Genomic DNA, 21,971 nt, shown 5'->3' with positions numbered 1-21,971 from the left:
AGAATGTGGCATCAAGTTGATGCTAGAACCAAGGTCACAAAGTGAGTGTGAAAACCTTCCTGCTGAGATAGAGCAATCAAGTACAAAGCTTCCAGGATCTGGTAACTTCTCTGCAGTCTTACATTGAATGATTGCACTCACTTCCTTAGAGACAACCACCTCTTGCTTTCTCTCCTTCTTCCTCTGAACAGGCTGGTTCAACAGAATTGCACTAACATCTTTTGTAAGCAGTGTTCCTTCCTCAGGGCTCAAACCATTTGATACCATTCTCTTGACATAGCGCCTAAGTGGTGGTGAAAGCTTTATTGCATCAATCAAAGGCATCTCAATCATCACCTTATCCATCATTGCCTTGCATCTAGCTTCTTCCATCTCCTGCTTAGACTTTCTTGGCTTGGGAAAAGGAACCTTAGGCTTGTAGACCCTTTCAACTGTTGGAACCTGAGATTTTGCAGTTTCTGGGTTCGTCTGGCTAGAGTGTCGATCGACACCCAGGTGGTGTCGATCGATGCCATCATCTGGATCCGACAGATTGGCCGATTTTTCTCCTTGTTCTGCAGAAAAAATGTCACCATCATCTTCATCTCTCACTGATATGGCATTGCAAGCATGCTTGGGGTTTAACTCAGTTCTTCCAGGAAGAAAACCCTCTTGTCGTTTGACAGACCCAGCAGTCTGAATAACCTGATTCTCTAACTTCTTGACATGAATGTTCAATGCTTCTATCTTCCCATTCAGCTCAGTGTAGACATTGTCAATCTTTCCATTGAATGTCACTGTCAAATTCTCTTGACCTTGTAGAATCTGCTCAAGCATGGCCTCCATTCTACTCTCAGAAGAAGTCTTAGGAGGTGGAGACTGATAAGATGAGTTCCCATATGTCCTTGTATGGCCATTATTCTGTTGTTGCTGCTGATACTCTGGCTTGGAAGTGTAGCCTGAATAGTTCCCACTGTAAGGCCTATTGCCTTGCTGAGTTCCAAACCGCTGTCCCTGATACCCAGCTCCATACACATAGTTGACATCCTCCTCTGAATTCTCTGGCTCTGGCTCAAATGTCTCAACTTCAGCAGCAAATTGGACTGACTTCTTTCCCACAAGAAGATTGTGCACTGAATCAAGCTTAGCATTGACAGAAGCTAACTGGTTTGAATCAAATCCTCCATGCAATCTCTTCCTTTCAGCATCTGCTCCCTTAGTGCTATTGCTAGAAGCCAAATTCTCAATCAAAACTTCAGCATCTTCTGGCATTCTTGTCTTGAAATTCCCATGACTTGCAGCATCCAAAGCTAACTGATACTTCCAGTCACACCCTCTGAAGAAAATACTCAGCAATTGAACCCTTGAAAAACCATGGTGTGGACAGTCCCTCTGATAAGCTTTGAATCTCACCCAAGCTGCCTTGAATGCTTCATCTGGTCTTTGCTTGAAAGTGGATAGCTTGACTCTCAACTCATCTGACATTGCATCATCATAGAAATGGTTGAGGAAAGCCACTTTGACTTGTTGCCAAGATGTCAAAGATCCAGCTGGCAACTGCTTCAACCACTGAGATGCCTCACCTGCAAGTGAGTATGGGAAGAGCTTGCAGAATATGAAGTCCTCAGTCACTCCATTAGCCTTGATACTGGTCACAAGATCCTCAAAATGCTCAATATGGTCCAGAGGCTTCTCATGGGGCAAAGCAGAGAAAGGTCTCTGCCCAACTAGCTGAAAGTAAGCAGGCTTCAGCTCAAGGTCATTCCTCTGGAATGGAGGAGGAACAATAGCAGACCGGTTCTCATACACCAGATCGGCCCGATTGTAGTCAGCAATGGTCCTGATCAGATCCCGGTTGTTCTCCTGTCTTCGAACAGGGTTCTGTACGTGGTTGGCAGCTCCACGCACGTCTGCAGGTGGGTGTCGATCGATGCCACCTGGTTGGTGTCGATCGACACCAAGATCCGGATCAGCCTGCTCGTTGACAACAGCCTGACCTCCAACGACACCACCTTGCTGGTTCACAACAGCCTGCTCGTTGACAACAGGTTCAGGAATCACGTTTCCTTCTGCATCAAGCTTTTGGCCATGCTCATTGCGCAAGTGGCCCTCTTGATCCCTCAAAACACCAGCCTCATCACGCATCAGAATGATCGTATTAACCATCTTCAGAGATTTAGCTGCCTTTCTGTTCTCACGTTCAAGCTTTCCCAACTCTTTGTTTGACAAATTCACAGTAGGACCCGACTTGTTGTTCCTTGTGTGAGGTTTAGGAGGCATGCACCTGAAACACCAAAGAGAAGAAAAAAAGACAAAAACGTGTAAGTAGAAAATAAAAGAAAAATTTAGACGAAATTAAAAACTTAAATCTAATGGTAGAATCAGAGAGTCCCCGGCAACGGCGCCAAAATTTGATATGCTCAAATTAATCCCTAGAGCTACTCTCTCAAACAAGAGATCAATTGCAGTACTTAGGGGTCGAATCCACAGAGACTCAAGATCAAACACAATAGATTGTAAAGTTTTGTAAATTACGCTAAACAAGTTAAATTGAATTGAAATAAAGCAATGCAAATATTTAAATAAAAGTGATGTGAATTCAGAAAATCAAAAGAGCTAAGCCTAGGGAATTTCTCAGGAAATTATGAAATATTAAATCAGATAAATTAATTTAAGGTTCAAGCAATAAAAATCAGATCTAGAACTCTAAACTTTTGATAAATTAAATCAGTTCTCACTGCAGATAATATCTAAATTTAAAACCAGAAAATCCAAATCTCTTTGTAAAATTCCAAGTAATAAATCAGCTTTAAAAACAGGTTTAGATAAGTTCACAGAATTATTAATTCAAATCTCTTTGTAATAAACAATTCTGCTCATCAATGGTTTAATCAGGAAAACAATTATATTCTCATATCAATTTATTTCCCTAAGATAACAATTCTAGGTGATCAATCAAGAATTATTGTGAAGAACAACCAAGGATGAAGATCATAAAAGATTAAGAACCCTAAAAATATCAGATCTAATAAATCATAAAAACCCTATGAAAAACCCTAAACCTAACAAGCAAATTACTCAGACATGATCAAAGAAGAACAAATCATAATTCTGAATAACATGAATAGATATTAGAAGAATAAGAAAGAGTTTAGAAATTCTTCTCTCAATGAAGATCAGATCTCTCCCAAAAAGCTCTCAATATCTCTCTCTCAAAAACTGCTAGAAAATAACTTAAAGGGTTTGGAAAACCTAAAAACTATATATATATGTCCTAAAACACGTCAGGGACTTATGTTGCAAATATGGAAAACTTTGGGGCAACTTTTCTAAAACTTCCAATTTTTGGGTCTTGAGTCGGCAGAAAGGGGTGTCGACCGATGCTCTTAAGTGGTGTCGATCGACACTCTTGTCTTGATCCGAGATTTCTGCTCCAAAACGATCCAAATTGCTCCATTTCGCTCCTTTCATGCTAAAAACCTGTAAAGACTCAAAAACAATCTAGAAACAAATGAAAAGACACTAAAAGACTCCTTATATCATGGTTAAAAACCATAAAAACCATGATATATCATATATCTTATTAGATGTTTAAAGAAACATGTAACGTAGAAGCGAGTGAAATGATTTCAAATTGTGAGTAGTCTCAAACAAATGAATCTTAGCAATCTAATCGAAAGGAGTTTTAAGAAACTACACATCAGAGTCAAAATGAAGATGATTTAAACGAAATAAACTTAAGATCGAACACAAATTTTTAGTTGATATTGTAATGTACGAATGAATATAACAAAATGCATCATAATTTTCCTTTTTATTTTTAATGATATGTTGTTACACAAATGGAGATAAAGAATAGACCCAACCACCATATTTCAAATGGAGAAGCGCACGTCTTGTCTCATATATGCCTCGACCCACGGGAAGCAGTAGTTGGTCTTGGACATGGCAGCTCTGAAGCGTTTTCCTCTTCCTTTACCATCACAAACCTGTTCTCCTCTATTAGAGACTACACCAATCAACGTGAAAACAATAATAGATAAATAAACAATGGCTTGCATTTAGACCTTTCTTGCTCCATCAAATAACTATCTATCTTGAATACTTAAGATATAAGTAAGCACTTTCTAGTGAAACAGGTAAGCAATTCAAACCACAAGCATATAACCAAATGCCCATATACCATAACAATAGAATGACATTATATACAACAAATAAGCTTTAGTAAAAAAGATAATACCAAACTTGCACCCAAACACTCCATCATTTGGTAGTAAGATCTACCATGCAAAGGAGTATGCCCTTTTCCATGATTCAGAGAAATAATATTCGGTCTTGAAAGAATAATCATTAGAAAAATGATGACTTCAAAACTCATGGTTCCTTTATGGACAATAATCTATTAGGCAAAGACTCGTTTTTTATTTTCGAAACAGCCACACCGCTCTGGTATGACCCTTCTTATTCCACATCATCGCTTGCAAACGTACACTTTGCTATTGGCAATATATATTCCATCGTTGCTTCTGTATCCAGCTGAACAGTTGAGAAGAATCACGGTATAAGTTAAGAATGAAGGCAACATGCCTCATAAAAAAAGGTTCAACAAAATCTATGAACCTACCAGATGAGTCTACTTAGTATCGAAAATACTCACAACTTTTTCTCCCGAAATTATGAATATGTTTAGACACGACGAGCTTCGAAGTGAGGAAAATATAAATCTGGAGGCATGGTACATGTTTTTCATTGTGAGATTAGTCATCACAATACATGCTTTATCAAAATCCAATCTGTAAACGCCAAATTTGGGATATCCTAATCAAAAGTTCAGAGATAAAAGCAGGGAATAATAGTAAAGAGTAGAACTATAGATGCAAATCCTCAAGACATAGCAGGCAATTATAGCAATTCTGTAGCACCTAAAGAATAGGAAACAATGGTCGAACCTCAAGAATTACACGTACTTGTTAAGCGTCTTGACAAGTTATTCTCCATCACTGATCGACGAGATTACTTTGTACCAGCGGGCCGTCCGGCATACTTTCTTCTTCATCTTGGTGAGAAGCAATGCAATTTTTGTTGTGAGGATGTTTGGGTTTTCAAAGGAGGGAATGCTATTTACACGAAGTGAGAGATCTTAAGAATCTCACTGACGAAGGCGTTTTCAACTTATGGTGATTGTTAAAAAGTGGAAGGAATTTTTTGTACAAATCGATGTTAGGTTGGCTACCTAGCAGTTTAGAATCCCTAAATAGACGTAACCTATGGAAGGTGAACCAATTTTAAGAGTTACACGTGTCTTTACCTGATGAGATGACGTGTCACTTGTATGGAGAGAATCGGCCTCTTTTCATATATATGATTTCTTGTAACGTATCAAACCTAATTTATGGCCGATCCGACTATTTCCACGGTGATTTTAATTATCCATGAATGTCATGAATGCTTTATACATATCTGATCACTAATCTGGTATTTTTCAGCTTAGGATTTCTCTATTTATCTCACAATGTATTGGTGCACAACTTCACATGCTTTACAATAATATTGTGGTTAGATATGTTCAGTAATTTATTAATTTAAAATATCATATTTATATATATTATCTTTTTCAATAAATATTGATCAAACTTTTATATTTTCAAGTATAATTTTTGTTGTGTCAACTTTTTTTATCACCGATTTTGATAGTATAGTTTTGAAATCTACATCATAATTCTATATCTGGAAATTATCTACAGATCTTACTTTTATGGACGGAAAAAATCACTTAACTATCAAATTTCTAAACCTTTACATTTTCAAATATATTCCAAAGATCATTATTTTACCATCTTATGCTTTGTTACTTAATTATATATATATATATATGTCTGAGATTTATATATCTAGTTATTGATATAGGATATGTATAGCTCTCCAACATAAACATACAAAAATGAATAGCTCACAAACAAAAGTCTCCTGTTAATAAAACTTGATATATCTAACAAGTCTATTTATTTAATTAACAATTCGCATGCATTACAATAGTATTGCCGTATTGGGATTAGACTTCATATTAAAACTATTTCAAACTGGTCAATTAAATATAGATGGGTTATTTAAAATAACACAAATAAGTTTCTTACAAAAATTTAAAGGAAATATTTAGATAGATCGATCTTGTGAATCATTTACACAAATCCCATACAATTATCTATAATTCATGCACAATTTTCAAACTCTCTAAGAAATCAACTAAAGTAAAGTCTTCCAATATATAATAGAGAGAATACAATAAAAATAGACTCGGTTATAGTCCATATAATAGTTTAATTTGAAGACTCGTTTATAGTCCATATATCTAAACATTTTAAAACTGGTCAAATTAAATATAGAGGGATACTTAAAAATAACACAAATTAGTTTCTTGCAAATTTAACGGATAATCGATGAACGAATATGTCACACATCTCTGAATATTTCAGTTTCATATGTCGGATTTGTAATTAATTAGGTGACATATCACATATGGTCAGTTTTCTTACGGATTTAATTCTCTCGTGTCCCTATACCAGAAATTCTTTTCTGCATCACCTCCACTTATTTTCACTACCCCCTTCTTTAATGAAATGACGAAACTATCCTCTAACAATTTCGAAAAGAAAATTGAACGTACAACTACATCCAGTTGTACTGGATATCCCTTAAGTTGTACCTCTAGTTGTACCCATCGCATCTTAGTTGTATCCGTCACACCCTAGTTGTACCAGTTGCACCCTAGTTGTACCCCGCATAGTAGGATTCGAACTCTCGACGCGCAGGTGCGCATGGAACTCGCAACCACTGAGCTATTGTGTTTTTCGTTGAATATTTACCGATTTAATTATATTTAACCTTTAACAACCTTCATTAAAGGTAATATTGTTTTTTTACCATTGAGGGGTTTTTGAGAAATTGTTTTGATGAATAGGGGTATTAGAGATTACTGTCCGTTTTCTTACCCCTATGTTTATCTATTGTACAAAATCTGATTTTAAATTATATTGATTTATCCAAACCTTATTAACTTATGAAGACTTACTCTGATTTATATAAATGTGCGCTAATAAGTAGTACGGCTAATTTCGCTAAAAAGAAAAGAAGTTAAAGACTGTATCATAGTCTTTATATAATCTTAATTGTGTAAACTGAAAATTGAGTGATTTATTTTCCTTTTTCTTGTTATTATATATGATCGTATTGTACTATAAATGAAATTATACTAGTAGTATATATCGTTGAATGTGTCAAATACAATAAAACGTGCTCTAATATATGTGCGTGGCGGCATACATCTTGTAAATAAAAGTAACAAAAATAAAGACTTGATTAAAGTAACAAAAATAAGTTTATTATTATTATTAGTTTAAAACATTGAATGTGTTATTAATCAAGAAAATAAAATAAAAAGACTTAGTTATACTCTATAATTCTAACGAGTCTATTTGTTAAACAATATACTAGTTGACATGCATTACAATAATATCGCGACTCGATATTAGATATTTTATGAAGCATCGTTCAATGATGATTATACTGGTCATTATTTGTGTTATTCGCATAATAGAAATTGATTATAGATCGACTCTTATCGATAAAAATAATATTTCTTCTGTTTTAAAATATAAAATATTTTAATTAAAATATATATATATTAAAAAATAGTAATTTTTAAAAAGTTTAACAAATTATAAACAAAACTACATAATAAAAAATATAAAATTAATTTTAAAATTGCATAGAAAGTTGGAATATTCTATATTATGAAACAAAAATACTTCTCTTAATATATTATATTATGAAACAAAGAGAGTATTATATTAGAAGACAAATTTGGAGAATCTCTAACCAATTGGTGGTCCTAAACAGCTCGCGCGATTGAAACATAAAAACCAATATGCGTGTATGCATCAATTTGCATGTTATAACTTATAATATACTTTTTTTGGCGGTGTTGATAGGTTCTTCCGCTACCTCCCGCAAATGTTGCTTTTGTGGATGGTAGCGGCTGCTAGCGATTGGTGCCAATCACACAAATCGCTTCCAATCGCTTCCAACTGCTCCCAATCGCTTCCAACTGTTCCCAATCGCTTCCAACCACTGAATTCCAAAAGCTGCTACCCGCAAGCGTTTGCGGTTGGAAATTTTGTTTTTTTTAAACAAAAAAGTCAAAAACACGAATTTTTTTTTCCTTATATCTTCAACCTAACCATTGTACCCATAAAAGATGAGAGAAATTGAAGTACAAATTCGATTGAGGAGATTAGAATATAAACAATTACAAGAAAATAAGATTCCAATTAACAAAAAACCAAAAAATATGATGTAAAACTATTTGCACATCGCACATACGTTCCATTAAATCTAAAAAAAATATAACATTTCATTAGAAGTTTAAGAAAATAAGATTATTTGTTAAAACATTAAAACAAATTACCAATGACTCTTCTTTACTCTTTCATAATTAATTTACCTTAACCTTGTAATTCAATGTAAGGAACATATTGAGTGTGTGAGATTTAGCAGAGAAGATCTATAATCTAAAGCATAAGTTTTGTCATTTATCACATTACTTGATTAAATTTTGGATGAAAAGCCAAATGCATAAAGTAATAAGTGTTTCAATATGAAATTTATTTATTTTTGAATAATTATTTTAGTATTTTTAAATATATTTAATTATAAATCAAATTTAATAAAGTTTTTGGTGTTTTTAAACATTTAAATAATTATATATTACATTTATTATGTTTTAACCGCTAATGCAACCGTTGGTCAACCAATCGTTAAACTCCCGCAAACGCACCCATTTTAAAATGCTAAACCAGTCATTCAAAACGCTTAATAACGCTTGAAACCGCAATCGTCCGCTTCCGCAATCTCTCGCAACCGCAACCGTAAACGCTGCGTTTGAACCAATCAGGCCCAAGGCTTTGGTGGAACATGGATCTTGGCGGGCGATAGGTTCAGGATGTAATGTCTCGGTGTGGCGAGAACCGTGGATTCCGAATATTTAGCCGAGACCAGTAAATGGTCGAGGTCGGCAGTTACATCCCAATCTAATGGTCAACCATTTGATTAATCCAACTACGAAGGAGTGGCATATGCCAATCCTAGAGGAGTTTATGGATCTGACAGATATACAAATCATTTTATCTATGGAGATTAGTAAATCCTTTAAACCGGATAAACTGATCTGGCATTATACTAAATCAGGGAAATATTCGGTTAAATCTGGTTACCGGCTCGTCCGTGATTTAATAAAAGAGGTAGAATATGGGCCGACGTGCACGCCTCTTTGGGCTCAGGCTTGGAAATTTCAGGTTCCCCCAAAGATCCAACACTTTTTCTGGCAGATTGCTTCCGGCTCCCTTCCTGTGTTGGAACGCTTGGCTCATCAGGGTGTCCGGTGTGATCCTCTATGTACACGTTATGGCTCGGCGGTGGAGACTATCAATCATGCTCTTTTTGAGTGCCCCCGATCGCGTCAGATTTGGGATTTGTCCCCACTAGATATATGCATTGATGGATTCCCCTTTGGTTCTCTTTTTTCAAATCTAGATTTCCTAATTTGGCGGGCGTCGTCCCAGTCGGCTATCTCGGATATTATTTTTTGCCTACCATGGATCGTATGGTCTATCTGGAAAGATAGGAATAAAAAAGTTTTTCAGGGTATTGAGGCAGAGCAATGTGATGTTCTTAATCAGGCAGTTACTGATAAGTTGTTATGGGAGGAAGCGAGGTCTTCCACTTCAACCCTTTCTGATCCTTTAACCTTGGAGGTCCGGATCCCCGTTCCCTGGTGCCAGATCGATGGATCTTAAAAGGCATCAGATCCTTTGGAAGGGTTAGGCTGGTGGCTGTGCAATAGTGAAGATGTAACGTTGTTACTGGGAGCACGGAGTCAGAGCCTTGGTGTGCATGCAAGGTTGCAATCAACAAGTACCTCATATGCAAAACAAATAAGCAGACAACCAAAGCAACTTAGGACTCAGAATGATAAATGTAACATAACTTAATCTTGCAAAACTTGAAATCTTAAATGTAGCAAAACGAATCCCAAATGGCAACGACGCCAAATTGATACTAAGATTTTTGTATATCCTAGCAGGTTCAATTAACCTTATGTGTTGTAGTACTTAAGGTGTCAATCCAAATGGGATGATGCTAGCAATCAAGATGCAATCAAGTAATCACAAGTCAAGCCATATCTAAGAGTGATTTTTTTTGTCTAACAATCCTTGAATGAGAATAATGCAAAACGGAAATGAGTTACAAAACTAGAAACGAAAATGTATGACAAGAAGTAAACGTGACTAAAAATGAAATCGAGTCTAAACGAGAACTAAATAGCAAGATGCAAAACGGTCTCAGGAATGCAATATCAATCAAAAGATAGAAGTCCTAAGGGTGGGAGTAATTGATGTCGGTGGAGTATCGTAGTCTACAAAGTGTTTAACATGCCACATGCAAACTATCCCTAAGCAATGGACATCATGATTTAGCTAATCTAATCTCTTGACAAAAGCTACTCAGACTCAACCACTTCCAAACCTAGCTCTAGCTAGAGAAACATGATCAAGCAGGCATGACAAACAAGTTCATTCACATCAACAAACATCATAGACAACTAATCTCTTAGGCTAGGCATGTAAGTCTCTGGCACTAGTTGGTCAGACATTTCATCGAACACCTTTTGGGTGTGGAAATTTCCAAGACCTAGTTCCAATTGATCAAAGAGAAACTAGTATTTCTAACTCTATTCCAGAAGGGAATCATACAAATCAAAGCTTAAACACTCTACATCCTAAGATCCTCCACCTAGTCTATCCCATCCCCATGAACTCTAACACTACTCGGATATAGAAATCATCATCAACGATATAAACTCAGAAAACATTGAATCAAACATCATTAGATAGATAAAAATGGGAAGAACAACTTTGTAGAAGAAATCAAATGCAAAAACTGAATAAATTAAAAGATATTGGGATACAAAGTCTCAAAACGTTTAGGTGGCTATGTAAAACCTTCATGGAAAAGAACAGAAACGAGATAAAAGATGTCTTGGCAAAGACTTAACAAAATGTATATATAGTCAGACATGGAAAGTCCTAAAACATAAAATGACAAGGTAAATAGTCGGTTTTGGAATCTCCTGAAACGTGTGAGATGGAGCGTCTTCCTTCCTGACATGTTTGATCGAGTCAGTGTGCGTCGAGTGGAATGCAATCTCATCGTGCCTCGACCCAGGTGGCTCGAATGATGCGCAAGGAGGCTGGCTCGACTGGTGGTTCGACTGGTAGTTCGACTGGTGGTTCGACTGGTGTCTCGACTGGTGGCTCGACTGGTGGCTCGACTGTTAGTTTGACCGGTATTTCGACTGGTAGTTTGACTGGTAGTTCGACTGGTAGTTCTACTGGTAGTTTGACTGGTGCGTTTCTGACGTCTTCTAGATACCTGAAATACTCCGAGATGCACGATGTATGCAAGGATGATGCAAGAACTACCTAAATATGCAAAGTGTATAAAAGAGGCTAGAAAATGATGCAAAACAACTAGTTATCCTAGCTAAATGCATGACAAATAGATGCTAAGGAGAGGAAAAATATAGACATATCAACTCCCCCAAACTTATTCTTTGCTTGCCCTCAAGCAACCAATCAAGAACAAAGTATGGAAGAGAAGTGTGAAGATGGGGTCTCAGAACCTAAAACATGCTGAATAAAATAGTTAGAATCAAGGTCCTTGTTTTTAGTTCTATGATGCATGGTGAAGCAACTTTATTTCTTTAATTTACAGATGCAATCCTATCAATCACTCCCTTTAACATTTATTAACAAAGAACCGTGAATCAAGCTATGCAATGTCGTCAAACTCATTTGGTTAAGGTAAAAGGTTAGAGACAAATGTGGTCTCCTTCTCAAGTGGTTTTATCAATACAGAACAAGGTTCTCTCATGAAAAGGAGTTGAACTTAAAAGAAAGCTAAAGGTTGAAACCAACTGATACATACAAGAGCAGCGTCCTGTCTACCCAAAGGTCCCCAAGGAAACTCAGCCCTAACATTCTAACCCAGAAGTTGGTCCTATCTCTACCCTTTATCAGAAATATCATCTCAAACTCTTTACACTTAGTCTTAGGAGGAGTTCACTTCTTATCATTCTAGCGGATTGAGAAATATTTATTATCACTATGGTTCTTTTTATTTTCTTTTCAGGACTCTAGAGATCTTAAATGTTTTTATTTTCTTTTCTTTGTCTAATCTTTTTATTTTATGCCCAGAACTAATAACTCTTTTACTTTGCTCAACCCAAATTCTTTACTAGACTTGTAAACTTTGAAAACATAAGCAAACGTGTTTCCCTTTATTCTTCACTCGTCTTTTATCTATTTATTTTTTCATTCACTTTTTTTTCCGTTGTGGAACTCCTCCGATGGTTGTGTATTAAGCATCCCATGCTTGCGATGCTGTAAAATTTCCGTTAGGTGACAATGCTACTCCCCCTCGGGTGATGGCTGCAGCATCATTACCGTGATCCTTGTCGTCTTCGGCATTCCAGGACCAGGACAAGCCAAGGTATGAGAATCCAAAGACTGCTTTCCTCTCTGGAAGTCCGGCCTTAATCCACTGTTTCAAACCAGAGTCTCCGCATGGATCTGTCAACCAAATTTTATTTGAGTTTAAGCAAAAAATACTCATATTTGGGTCGTAGGGAAATAATTCAGTTATGTTTATAATATAAACATTATACCTTCATCCCATGGATTATAAAGACAAGCGGGCAGACCAGGGGTAATACTGGACGGAGCGCAAAAATCATAGGCTATGATATTAACCCAATCCAAGCTATCTTTCATCACTTCAACAGGGTAGGTAAACTTCTTGTAGACCGGGGAGTAGTAAACGGCAGCCGTCAACAGCAAAATCGGTCGGTTGGTGAGCGAGTACTCGGCGTCAACCGCATCTCGCATTTCTCTAACTAGGTCCCCAAAGTCGTTCATCTCAGCATCACTGTTTGGGTACTCGGAGTACCGTACTCCCATGATAAATCGAGACCATGGAATCCGTAAGATCTAGCGATCCATATCCAAGAATCAATGAACATTGTGCGAAGCAGCTGTTTACTTGCCATGGACGCAAACGCAGAATTGTTTCCATTTCTTCCGCCGATCGACAAGAGGGTCTGCACCTGGTCGTTGTTTATCTTGACAGTGTCAGTGAAAGTGGAAAACATGTACTCGTGCTTTGGGGGGATATAAACTCTGTAGCTGTCAGTCGCGATATCTGCGAAGGCGCAGAAAATGTGAGTGAAGAGAGCTGAGGGAATGGTTTCGGCCGAAGTTATGGCCTCAGGGGTCTCTCCATCTGGATACCAGTACGCAGCTTTTACCACGGAGGCTGGGGTTCCCTGATTCTCATCAGAAGACATTTTTGGTCTCAAAGTCTTTTAACAAAATGCTTTCTCTAGCTGTGTTTCTTTGTTTGTTGGTGCTTTGTTGTGGTGGTGATACAAACTAAGAGGGTGCTTCCTTTCTCTACTTATATTGATTTTGGGAAGAGTTATTTTGAAATATTTAAAAGACTTTAGACAAATTTAAGTCTTGAAGTTAATTGATTTCCAAAACCAAAAGTCTTTGCTAAATGGTGTGACTGTGACACATACCATTAAGAAAGAAACTCATCCCTATTATCATGCTTGATGTATTCTTATTTAATTAACACTTGCATGTAAAGTTTTAAATGGTGGTTGAAGAGTTTAGACTATACTAGTTTTAAAAATTAGTGTCCAACTGTTTCCACGGTGATTTTAATTATTGTGAATGTCATGAATACATGCTTTTACACATACCAGATCATTAGTCTGCTATTAGGCTTTCAGCTTAGGATTTTTTCTAGTTGTCTCACTCAATGTATTAGTGCATAGTGATGGCCCCAGAAATTGATCTTACCGGGGTCAACTAAACTATAAAAAGCGATATATTTTTATAAGTATACATATATTTATAGGTATACATATTTTGTTGAGATACAGATATTATAGTTCAGTTGAGATACAATTGATAGTATAGTTTCCAGTTCTACTTCAAAATTCTATATCAAAAATTATTTACTGATCTTACCATTGTTGACGAATAAAACTCACTTAACTATCAAATTTCTAAACCTTTTCATTTTCAAATATATTCCAAAGATCATAATTTTACAATCTTATGCTTTGTTACTTAATTATATATTTATATATATGAGATTCATACATCTAGTTATTAATATAGGATATGTATAGCTCTCGAACATAACATAAAAAATTAACAGCTCACAAAAGAAAGTCTCCTGTTAATTAATAAAAAAAGAGAAAAGAAACAATTGGATAGTTGACAAAAAAAACAATGGGATGGTTGCTAAAAAAAAAAAACCCATTGGATATATGATATATCCCTTGTTTTAAAAATTGCTAGGCGCTAGTCGGACAGTCGAGGTGGGCTTAGCGCCTAGCGAGAAAATCGGAAATTAAACGGGGATTAATCGGGGACTAGTTTTAGGGTTATTTTATTAAATTAACAATAAAATAAAAATATATTGTACTTAATATATGTATAATTCTGTTTATGTTAAAAGGAAAATATCAAATAAACTATAAAGCTATAGTATTGTTTTTAAAATTATTGTTGTAACACCCGCAAACCAATTTTTGGTATTTTGGTAAGGGTGTCGATCGACACCACAGGGGGAGTGTCGATCGACACCAGTTGTGGCCGGTTTGGTCGGTTCAATTTTAATTGTCCGGTTTGCGTGGTTGGTTTAGGGAATCCCTAAATCGAGTTTTTAGAGGTAGAAAACGACCTAGGGTCGTGTTATTTGGAGTTAGTCGCCGTTTTTGAGAGAAAAACAAAAGAGAGAGTGTTCTTGAGCTTTTGGGAAGAGATTGAGAGATTCCTTTCTGTTCTTGGGAGATCTAAGGCTGGGGAGGTGTTAGAAGCTTACTAGGAGTGAGGGAATTCGTTCTTATTGGTCAGAATCTTCTTGGAAGAGGTGAGTGCATGACCATGGCTTATCTAAGCTAAGATCTCTAGATTCTATGTGATTTGGTGCTTATGTGGTTGTTTCTTTGAGTTCTCTATGATATTTCGTTGCTGTCTGGGCTGGGTTTGGCTTCTGGGAGTGCAAGGAGCGGATTGGAGAAGCTTGGAAGCGAGATTCGGAGTTTCTGATCGAGGGAAATCGCTGCTCGGCATCGGTGTCGGTCGACACCAGTTGGGGTGTCGGTCGACACCAACGCGAGGACGGCTCGAGACTTTAGCGAGTGTCGAACGATGCCATGTGGAGGTGTCGGTCGACGCAAACTAGGGTTTTCGGGAGTGTCGGGCAGGGTGTCGGTCGACACCAGTTTGGTGTCGGTCGACACCAGATAGTCAGTGTCGATCGACACCATCTGGTGTCGGTCGACACCCCTTGTTCAGTTACGATGGACGTTGCATGCTATGTATATTGCCTGGTTTGTTTTATTGATTGTTGTTTGTGGCATGTAGAGATCTTATTGCTTGTGTGTATAGCCCAGTAGATGGGAGGATTGCCTCACTGAGTGTTTATCAAATACTCATGCATCTCAATTTGTGTTTGTGGTGCAGGTAAAGGCAAAGTGTGATCGTGGAATCAAAGGCAATGAAGAGGAGGATGTTCTAGGGACTCGATTGGATGTTGTCTGGCATTTGCTAGGGTGCTAGAGTTGAGTCATTAGAAACATTGCTAGGTTGCTGGTTTCATGTTTCTTGTTGTTTGGTATTGAGATATTGCCTTGCTATAATACTGGTTTATTATTGGTTTATTATTGGATATTGATTATGTTATTCCGCTGTTGAATGTGTTGTGGTTAGGTGACTAGTGGATATGGGACCACTAGCTGTAGTTTATTTTAATATATTATATTTATTATTTATTATTAAAAAAAAAAAAAAAAAAGGTCGGTTGTTTCATTTTGGTATCAGAGCCCTTACGGTTCTAGGTTTGGGTTCACTAGGTTTCTGTTGTAGATGTTTGGGATTGCATGTCTTGATTGATTATGTGAGTTAGTCAATTGTGTGTGGCATGAAGTCCTAGAACATCCTCTTCGAGCCGAGTGTGTGATTCCACGGTGAGTTTATGTTTCTGTGTTATAATAGAAATTGTTTGCTTAGCCTTCTGTTCATGGTAGTGCAGATGGTTAGAGAGGATGCTGTGACTGGTCGAGGTCGTGGACGCGGACGTGGTCGCGGACGTGGTCGTGGTAGGGGTAGAGCCCCAGTGGTTAGTGAGACCGAGGACCAGAGTGTGACAGCTGAGGGTGTTGGCGAGTCGCAGGATGTTCCGGGGGATTCCGTGAGTGTGGCAGGAGGGGGCGGTATTGATGCTCCAGTGGCCGGTGATGCTAGGGTCCCGGGTGTGGGGGTCCCAGCGGGTGGAGTCCCTGGTGTTGACATTGCGGCTTTGCTAGCACATGTGTTAGAGCGGTTACCACCTGTGGTACCGGCTCGGGCTCAGGTAGTGCCACCAGTGGTGGCGGAGGAGCGGCAGCCAGTGGTTGCGGATGTGGGAGAGCATGGACGTTATTTGGCTATGCTCAAGGAGATGAAGGGTCTGTTCACTGAGAGGTTTTTGGGTGGTACAGATCCTACAGCTGCGGATGCTTGGAGGACGAGTGTGGAACGTAACTTCCATACTCTGAGATGTCCTGTGGAGTTTTGGGTGGACATAGGGGTCTACTTTTTGGGTGGTGATGCTGAGTTGTGGTGGAGATCCGTGGTTGCTAGGAGGGTGCAGAGGGAGATGACTTGGGCTGACTTCGTCTTGGAGTTCAACCGCAAGTATTTTCCTAGGGAGGCATTGGACCGGTTGGAGGTGCAGTTCCTTCAGTTATCTCAGGGGACGCGGTCAGTGCGGGAGCTGGACTTGGAGTTCTATCGACTTCTATGTTATGGGGGTCGGGCCATGGAGTCTGAGGAGGCTCAGGTCAGGAGGTTCATGAGAGCTCTACGGGATGATTTGAGATTTCATTGTAGAGGGAGGTACTATGCTACGCGTGCAGAGCTGGTTGAGACTGCAGCAGAGATTGAGGAGGATATCCGGGCACAGTCAGTGTCGGTTACTCCAGCAGTTCAGCCTAGTAAGGATCAGCAGCAGGGTGGTTCTAGCAGGGGCGGTAGGCATGCTCAGGGAACCAAGAGGAAGTGGGAGGCTACGCAGAAGCCGAGTGGTGCAGGTTGCTTCGGTTGTGGGAGCAGAGATCACAGGGTTGCTAGTTGTCCCAAGAGGAGTGTTCCGTCGACAGGACCTCGGGTATGTTATCACTGTAGGGAGACAGGGCACATCAGGCCTTTTTGTCCCAAGTTGCAGCCGGCAGCCGTGGCAGCGTTGCAGCAGGTGCAGCCTGGTGGTCAGCAGGTGGCACGGATTGAGCAGGGGCCTCGGGTTTACACGACAGCTGAGACTGGTGGAACCAGTGCCGGGGCGATCACAGGTATATTTTCTGGTACTTAAACTTTGTGAATTTTAGTAGGTTCAGATTGTATATGTTTCCTGTGATAAAGTGTTAGGTTCTCAACACATGAGGTTTGTGTAGGGACCTTGTTGGTGGGCGGGTTTAAGTCCCATGTTATGTTTGATTCTGGAGCTTCGCATAGCTTCATTACTCCAGAGTGTGCAGAGTGTGCGGGGATCAGCGGGGATCCTGGAGAGCGTGCAGGAGTTGTCAGGGTTGCGGGAGGCGAGTTCCTGAGAGTGATTGGACGAGCTAGAGGAATTGATATTCAGATCGCAGGAGAGTCGTGGCCAGCAGATTTGCTTATCAGTCTAGTGGAGCTGTATGATCTTATTCTCGGGATGGATTGGTTGCATCGGCATAGGGTGCATTTGGATTGCCATCGGGGTAGAGTGGAGTTTGAGCGTTCAGGAGGGAAGTTGGTTTTTCAGGGTATTAGACCGACTTCGGGGAGTCTCGTGATCTCAGCCATTCAGGCTGGGAAGATGATCGAGAAGGGCCGTGAGGCTTATCTGGTTACTATATCTATGCCGGAGTCAGTGGGGAAATCTACGGTTAGCGGTATTCCAGTAGTGGAAGAGTTTGAAGATGTGTTTCAGTCTTTGCAGGGATTACCACCATCTCGGTCGGATCCCTTTACCATTGAACTGGAACCGGGGACGACACCGTTATCCAAGGCTCCTTACAGAATGGCTCCAGCAGAGATGGCAGAGCTGAAGAAGCAGCTAGAAGATTTGTTGAGTAAGGGATTCATCCGTCCTAGTGTATCACCGTGGGGAGCGCCGGTGTTGTTTGTGAAGAAAAAGGATGGGAATTTCCGGTTGTGTATTGATTATCGGGGTTTGAACCGGGTCACTGTGAAGAACAAGTATCCTCTTCCTAGGATCGATGAGTTGTTGGATCAGTTGAGGGGTGCTACTTGGTTCTCCAAGGTAGATCTGGCGTCGGGTTATCATCAGATACCGATAGATGAGGCAGATGTGAGGAAGACTGCTTTCAGGACGAGATATGGGCACTATGAGTTTGTGGTGATGCCTTTCGGATTGACTAACGCGCCAGCAGCGTTTATGAGATTGATGAACAGTGTGTTTCAGGAGTTTCTGGATGTATCTGTCATCATTTTCATCGACGATATTCTGGTCTATTCTAAGAGTCCTGAGGAGCATGCAGTGCATTTGAGGGCAGTTATGGAGAAGCTGCGGGAGCAGAAGTTGTTTGCCAAGTTGAGCAAGTGTAGTTTTTGGCAGCGTGAGATGGGCTTTCTGGGTCACATTGTTTCTGCAGAGGGGGTTTCTGTAGATCCAGAGAAGATTCAGGCTATCAGAGATTGGCCTAGACCGCAGAATGCCACAGAGATCAGGAGTTTCCTTGGATTGGCAGGGTACTACAGGAGATTTGTGCAGGGGTTTGCAAGCAGAGCACGTCCTATGACTAAGTTGACAGGGAAGGATGTTCCTTTTGTCTGGTCAGAAGATGAAACGACCGACCCCTTTTTTTTTTTTTTTTTAATAAATAATAATATAATAAACAGAACTACAACTAGTGGTCCCATACCCACTAGCCACCTAACCACAATCACAAACATCAGCGGAAATAACAATACCAACATAATATCCAATAATACTCCAATAAAAAACCCATAACCATAATCATCAACAATAATCAAGCCAAACAACAAGAAACAAGGAACCAGCAACCTAGCAATGTTTCTAATGACCCAACTCTAGCAACCTAGCAATGCCAGACAACATCCAATCGAGTCCCTAGAACATCCTCCTCTTCATTGCCTTGATTCCACGATCACACTTTGCCTTTACCTGCACCACAAACACAAATTGAGATGCATGAGTATTTGATAAACACTCAGTGAGGCAATCCTCCCATCTACTGGGCTATACACACAAGCAATAAGATCTCTACATGCCACAAACAACAACCAATAAAACAAACCAGGCCATATACAAAGCATGCGACGTCCATTGTAACTGAACAAGGGGTGTCGACCGACACCAGATGGTGTCGATCGATACTGAACATCTGGTGTCGACCGACACCAAACTGGTGTCGACCGACACCCTGCCCGACACTCCCGGAAACCCTAGTTTGCATCGACCGACACCTCCACATGGCATCGTTCGACACTCGCTAAAGTCCCGAGCCGTCCTTGCGTTGGTGTCGACCGACACCCCAACTGGCGTTGACCGACACCGATGCCGAGCAGCGATTTCCCCTCGATCAGAAACTCCGAATCTCGCCTCCAAGCTTCTCCAATCCGCTCCTTGCACTCCCAGAAGCCAAACCCAGCCCAGACAGCAACGAAATAACATAGAGAACTCAAAGAAACAACCACATAAGCACCAAATCACATAGAATCTAGAGATCTTAGCTTAGATAAGCCATGGTCATGCACTCACCTCTTTGCAGGAAGTTTCTGACCAATAAGGACGAATCCCTCACTCCTAGCAAGCTTCTAGCACCTTCCCAGCCTCCAATCTCTCAAGAACAGCCAAGAAATCTCACAATCTCACTCACAATCTCAAGAACACTTCTTTTCTCTCTGTTTATGACAAAAGCGGCCAAGAGAGGAGAAAAACTCGAGCTCCCCTCTTAAAAAACCCGAGTTAGGGTTTTCCCTAAACCAACTCCCCAAACCGGACAATTAAAATTGAACCGACCAAACCGGCCACAACTGGTGTCGATCGATGCCTCACTAGAGGGTGTTACAATTCTCCCCCACCAAACTAGATTCATCCTCGAATCTCACACAACCATCAGTCAAGGACTCCCGTGCAACCGTCTCCACGGCCCGCACTCCTCCGACTGATCTACAGAAGGTCACCTCTAGGCGATAGACTCACGCTCCAGGCGTCATTTGCTCTTGACTTTTTGGACTTTCCTTTACTCATAGGCCTAGACCCTGAGTTTCATCGGCTCATCATCAGACCTAAGTTTGCATCCCAATGTTGGCTCCTCATCAGGCCTAAGCCCGCATGCCATAATATATAAGGAAAAGCCCAAACTCGTCTCTCGGGTTGCCACCCTACAGCGCGCCCCCGGATCGTCATCCGAAGTCGATATACCAACCATACTCCCGAGCCACAAAGTCTCTGAATATAGCAGTACTAGGAGAAACTAAGTCCCCCAAGAGTCGCGAGCAAACGATTCTGAACACGTTTGAGTCCTATCCCTACCCAGGTTTCCTTCCCGTGGCTCGCGTAGAGACATCTCAATGTCCTACCAACCACATATCCCCTCACCGGGATACCTCATGACCACACAAGGATCATACACACGCCACAAGGGCCGCCACAAAGGCCATCAAAATGTCCTAACAAGGACCGCCACCAAGGCCAAAACAAATGTCCTAAAGAGGACCGCCACCAAGGCCACTCGTCCCGAAGGACCGTCACAAAGACCATCTGTCCCGAAGGACCGTCACAAAGACCGTCTGTCCCGAAGGACAGTCACAAAGACCATCTGTCCCGAAGGACCGTCACAAAGACCATATGTCCCGAAGGACCGTCACAAAGACCATCTGTCCCGAAGGACCGTCACAAAGACCATCTGTCCCGAAGGACCGTCACAAAGACACTCTGGCTAAACAGCCCGCCAGAAAGGCCAACAATTGGCTAAAAGCCCGCCACAAAGGCTACACACACTGTCTAAAAAGACCGCCACTCACATGCACCCTGACTCGAAAGTCCGCCACAAAGGCCACAAAGCCCCTCTGAGGCTTCCCACCGCTAAAATGGACAAATTCTAACTTCCGTAAAACTTTCCATATTTAGCACTTTCCATTTTTGGAAACTTTCCACTTTTGGAAACTTCTCTTCACAACCCCGCCTCACGGAAACTTTGTACCCCAAACACCACCTCATCTTGTTACTGAGTCGCACAACCAACCACCCCAAGCGACCGAGTAACAAGAGAGATGGGCTGGAATACTCCATTCCCGCTCCAGCCACGGATTACAGATGGGACCAGGCTAAACAAGCTCAAGTCGCGGCTTGCTTCTCATACCACTTCTTGAACCTTGCCTTCATCCTTGCCTCAGGCTCCCAAGTCTGCTCCTCAACACCATCACAGTCCCACAGGACTCGCATCAAAGGAATCTTCTTCTTCCGAAGTTCCTTGATCCTCCTCTCGAGAACCCTCACTGGTCTCGCCTCCAAAGTCATGTTAGGCTGAAGATCCTCAGGAATCTTAGCCAACACCTCCTCTCCCTCACGGAGACACTTCCGCAACATAGACACATGGAAAACCTTATGGAATGCACGCATCACCTCAGGTAACTCCAATCTATATGCCACTGGTCCAACCCGCTCAATCACTCTGAATGGACCCATATACCTCGGACTCAACTTAGTCTCTGACAATGACCTGTTCGGACCCCGCAACATGGCCATCTTGAGGTACACTCTGTCTCCTACCTGAAACTCAAGATCTCTCC

The 21,971-nt window shown here is 40.4% G+C and overlaps 1 protein-coding gene and 1 pseudogene across 1 annotated transcript; one reads left to right on the top strand and one right to left on the bottom strand.

Annotated features, from left to right (window-relative positions):
- Positions 1–1,348: 1,348 nt before the first annotated feature.
- LOC147930461 (small nucleolar RNA R71) lies at positions 1,349–1,449 on the top strand (annotated as a pseudogene).
- A 9,635-nt stretch (positions 1,450–11,084) lies between these two features.
- On the bottom strand, positions 11,085–13,520 carry LOC147930460 (class V chitinase-like). Its single transcript, XM_087478186.1, has 2 exons — positions 12,761–13,520; positions 11,085–12,665 (listed from the first exon to the last, which is right to left on the bottom strand). Exons 1-2 carry the CDS (start codon positions 13,050–13,052, stop codon positions 12,454–12,456), a joined length of 504 nt encoding a protein of 167 aa, XP_087334312.1. The 5' UTR covers positions 13,053–13,520; the 3' UTR covers positions 11,085–12,453.
- Positions 13,521–21,971: the final 8,451 nt, after the last annotated feature.

The sequence above is a fragment of the Camelina sativa genome, chromosome 12, assembly GCF_030686135.1.
Source record: "Camelina sativa cultivar CO46 ecotype springtype chromosome 12, ASM3068613v1".
NCBI classification, from domain to species: Eukaryota; Viridiplantae; Streptophyta; class Magnoliopsida; order Brassicales; family Brassicaceae; genus Camelina; species Camelina sativa.
Note: the sequence above shows the minus strand (reverse complement) of the source record. Positions and strands in the feature narration are given on the sequence as shown.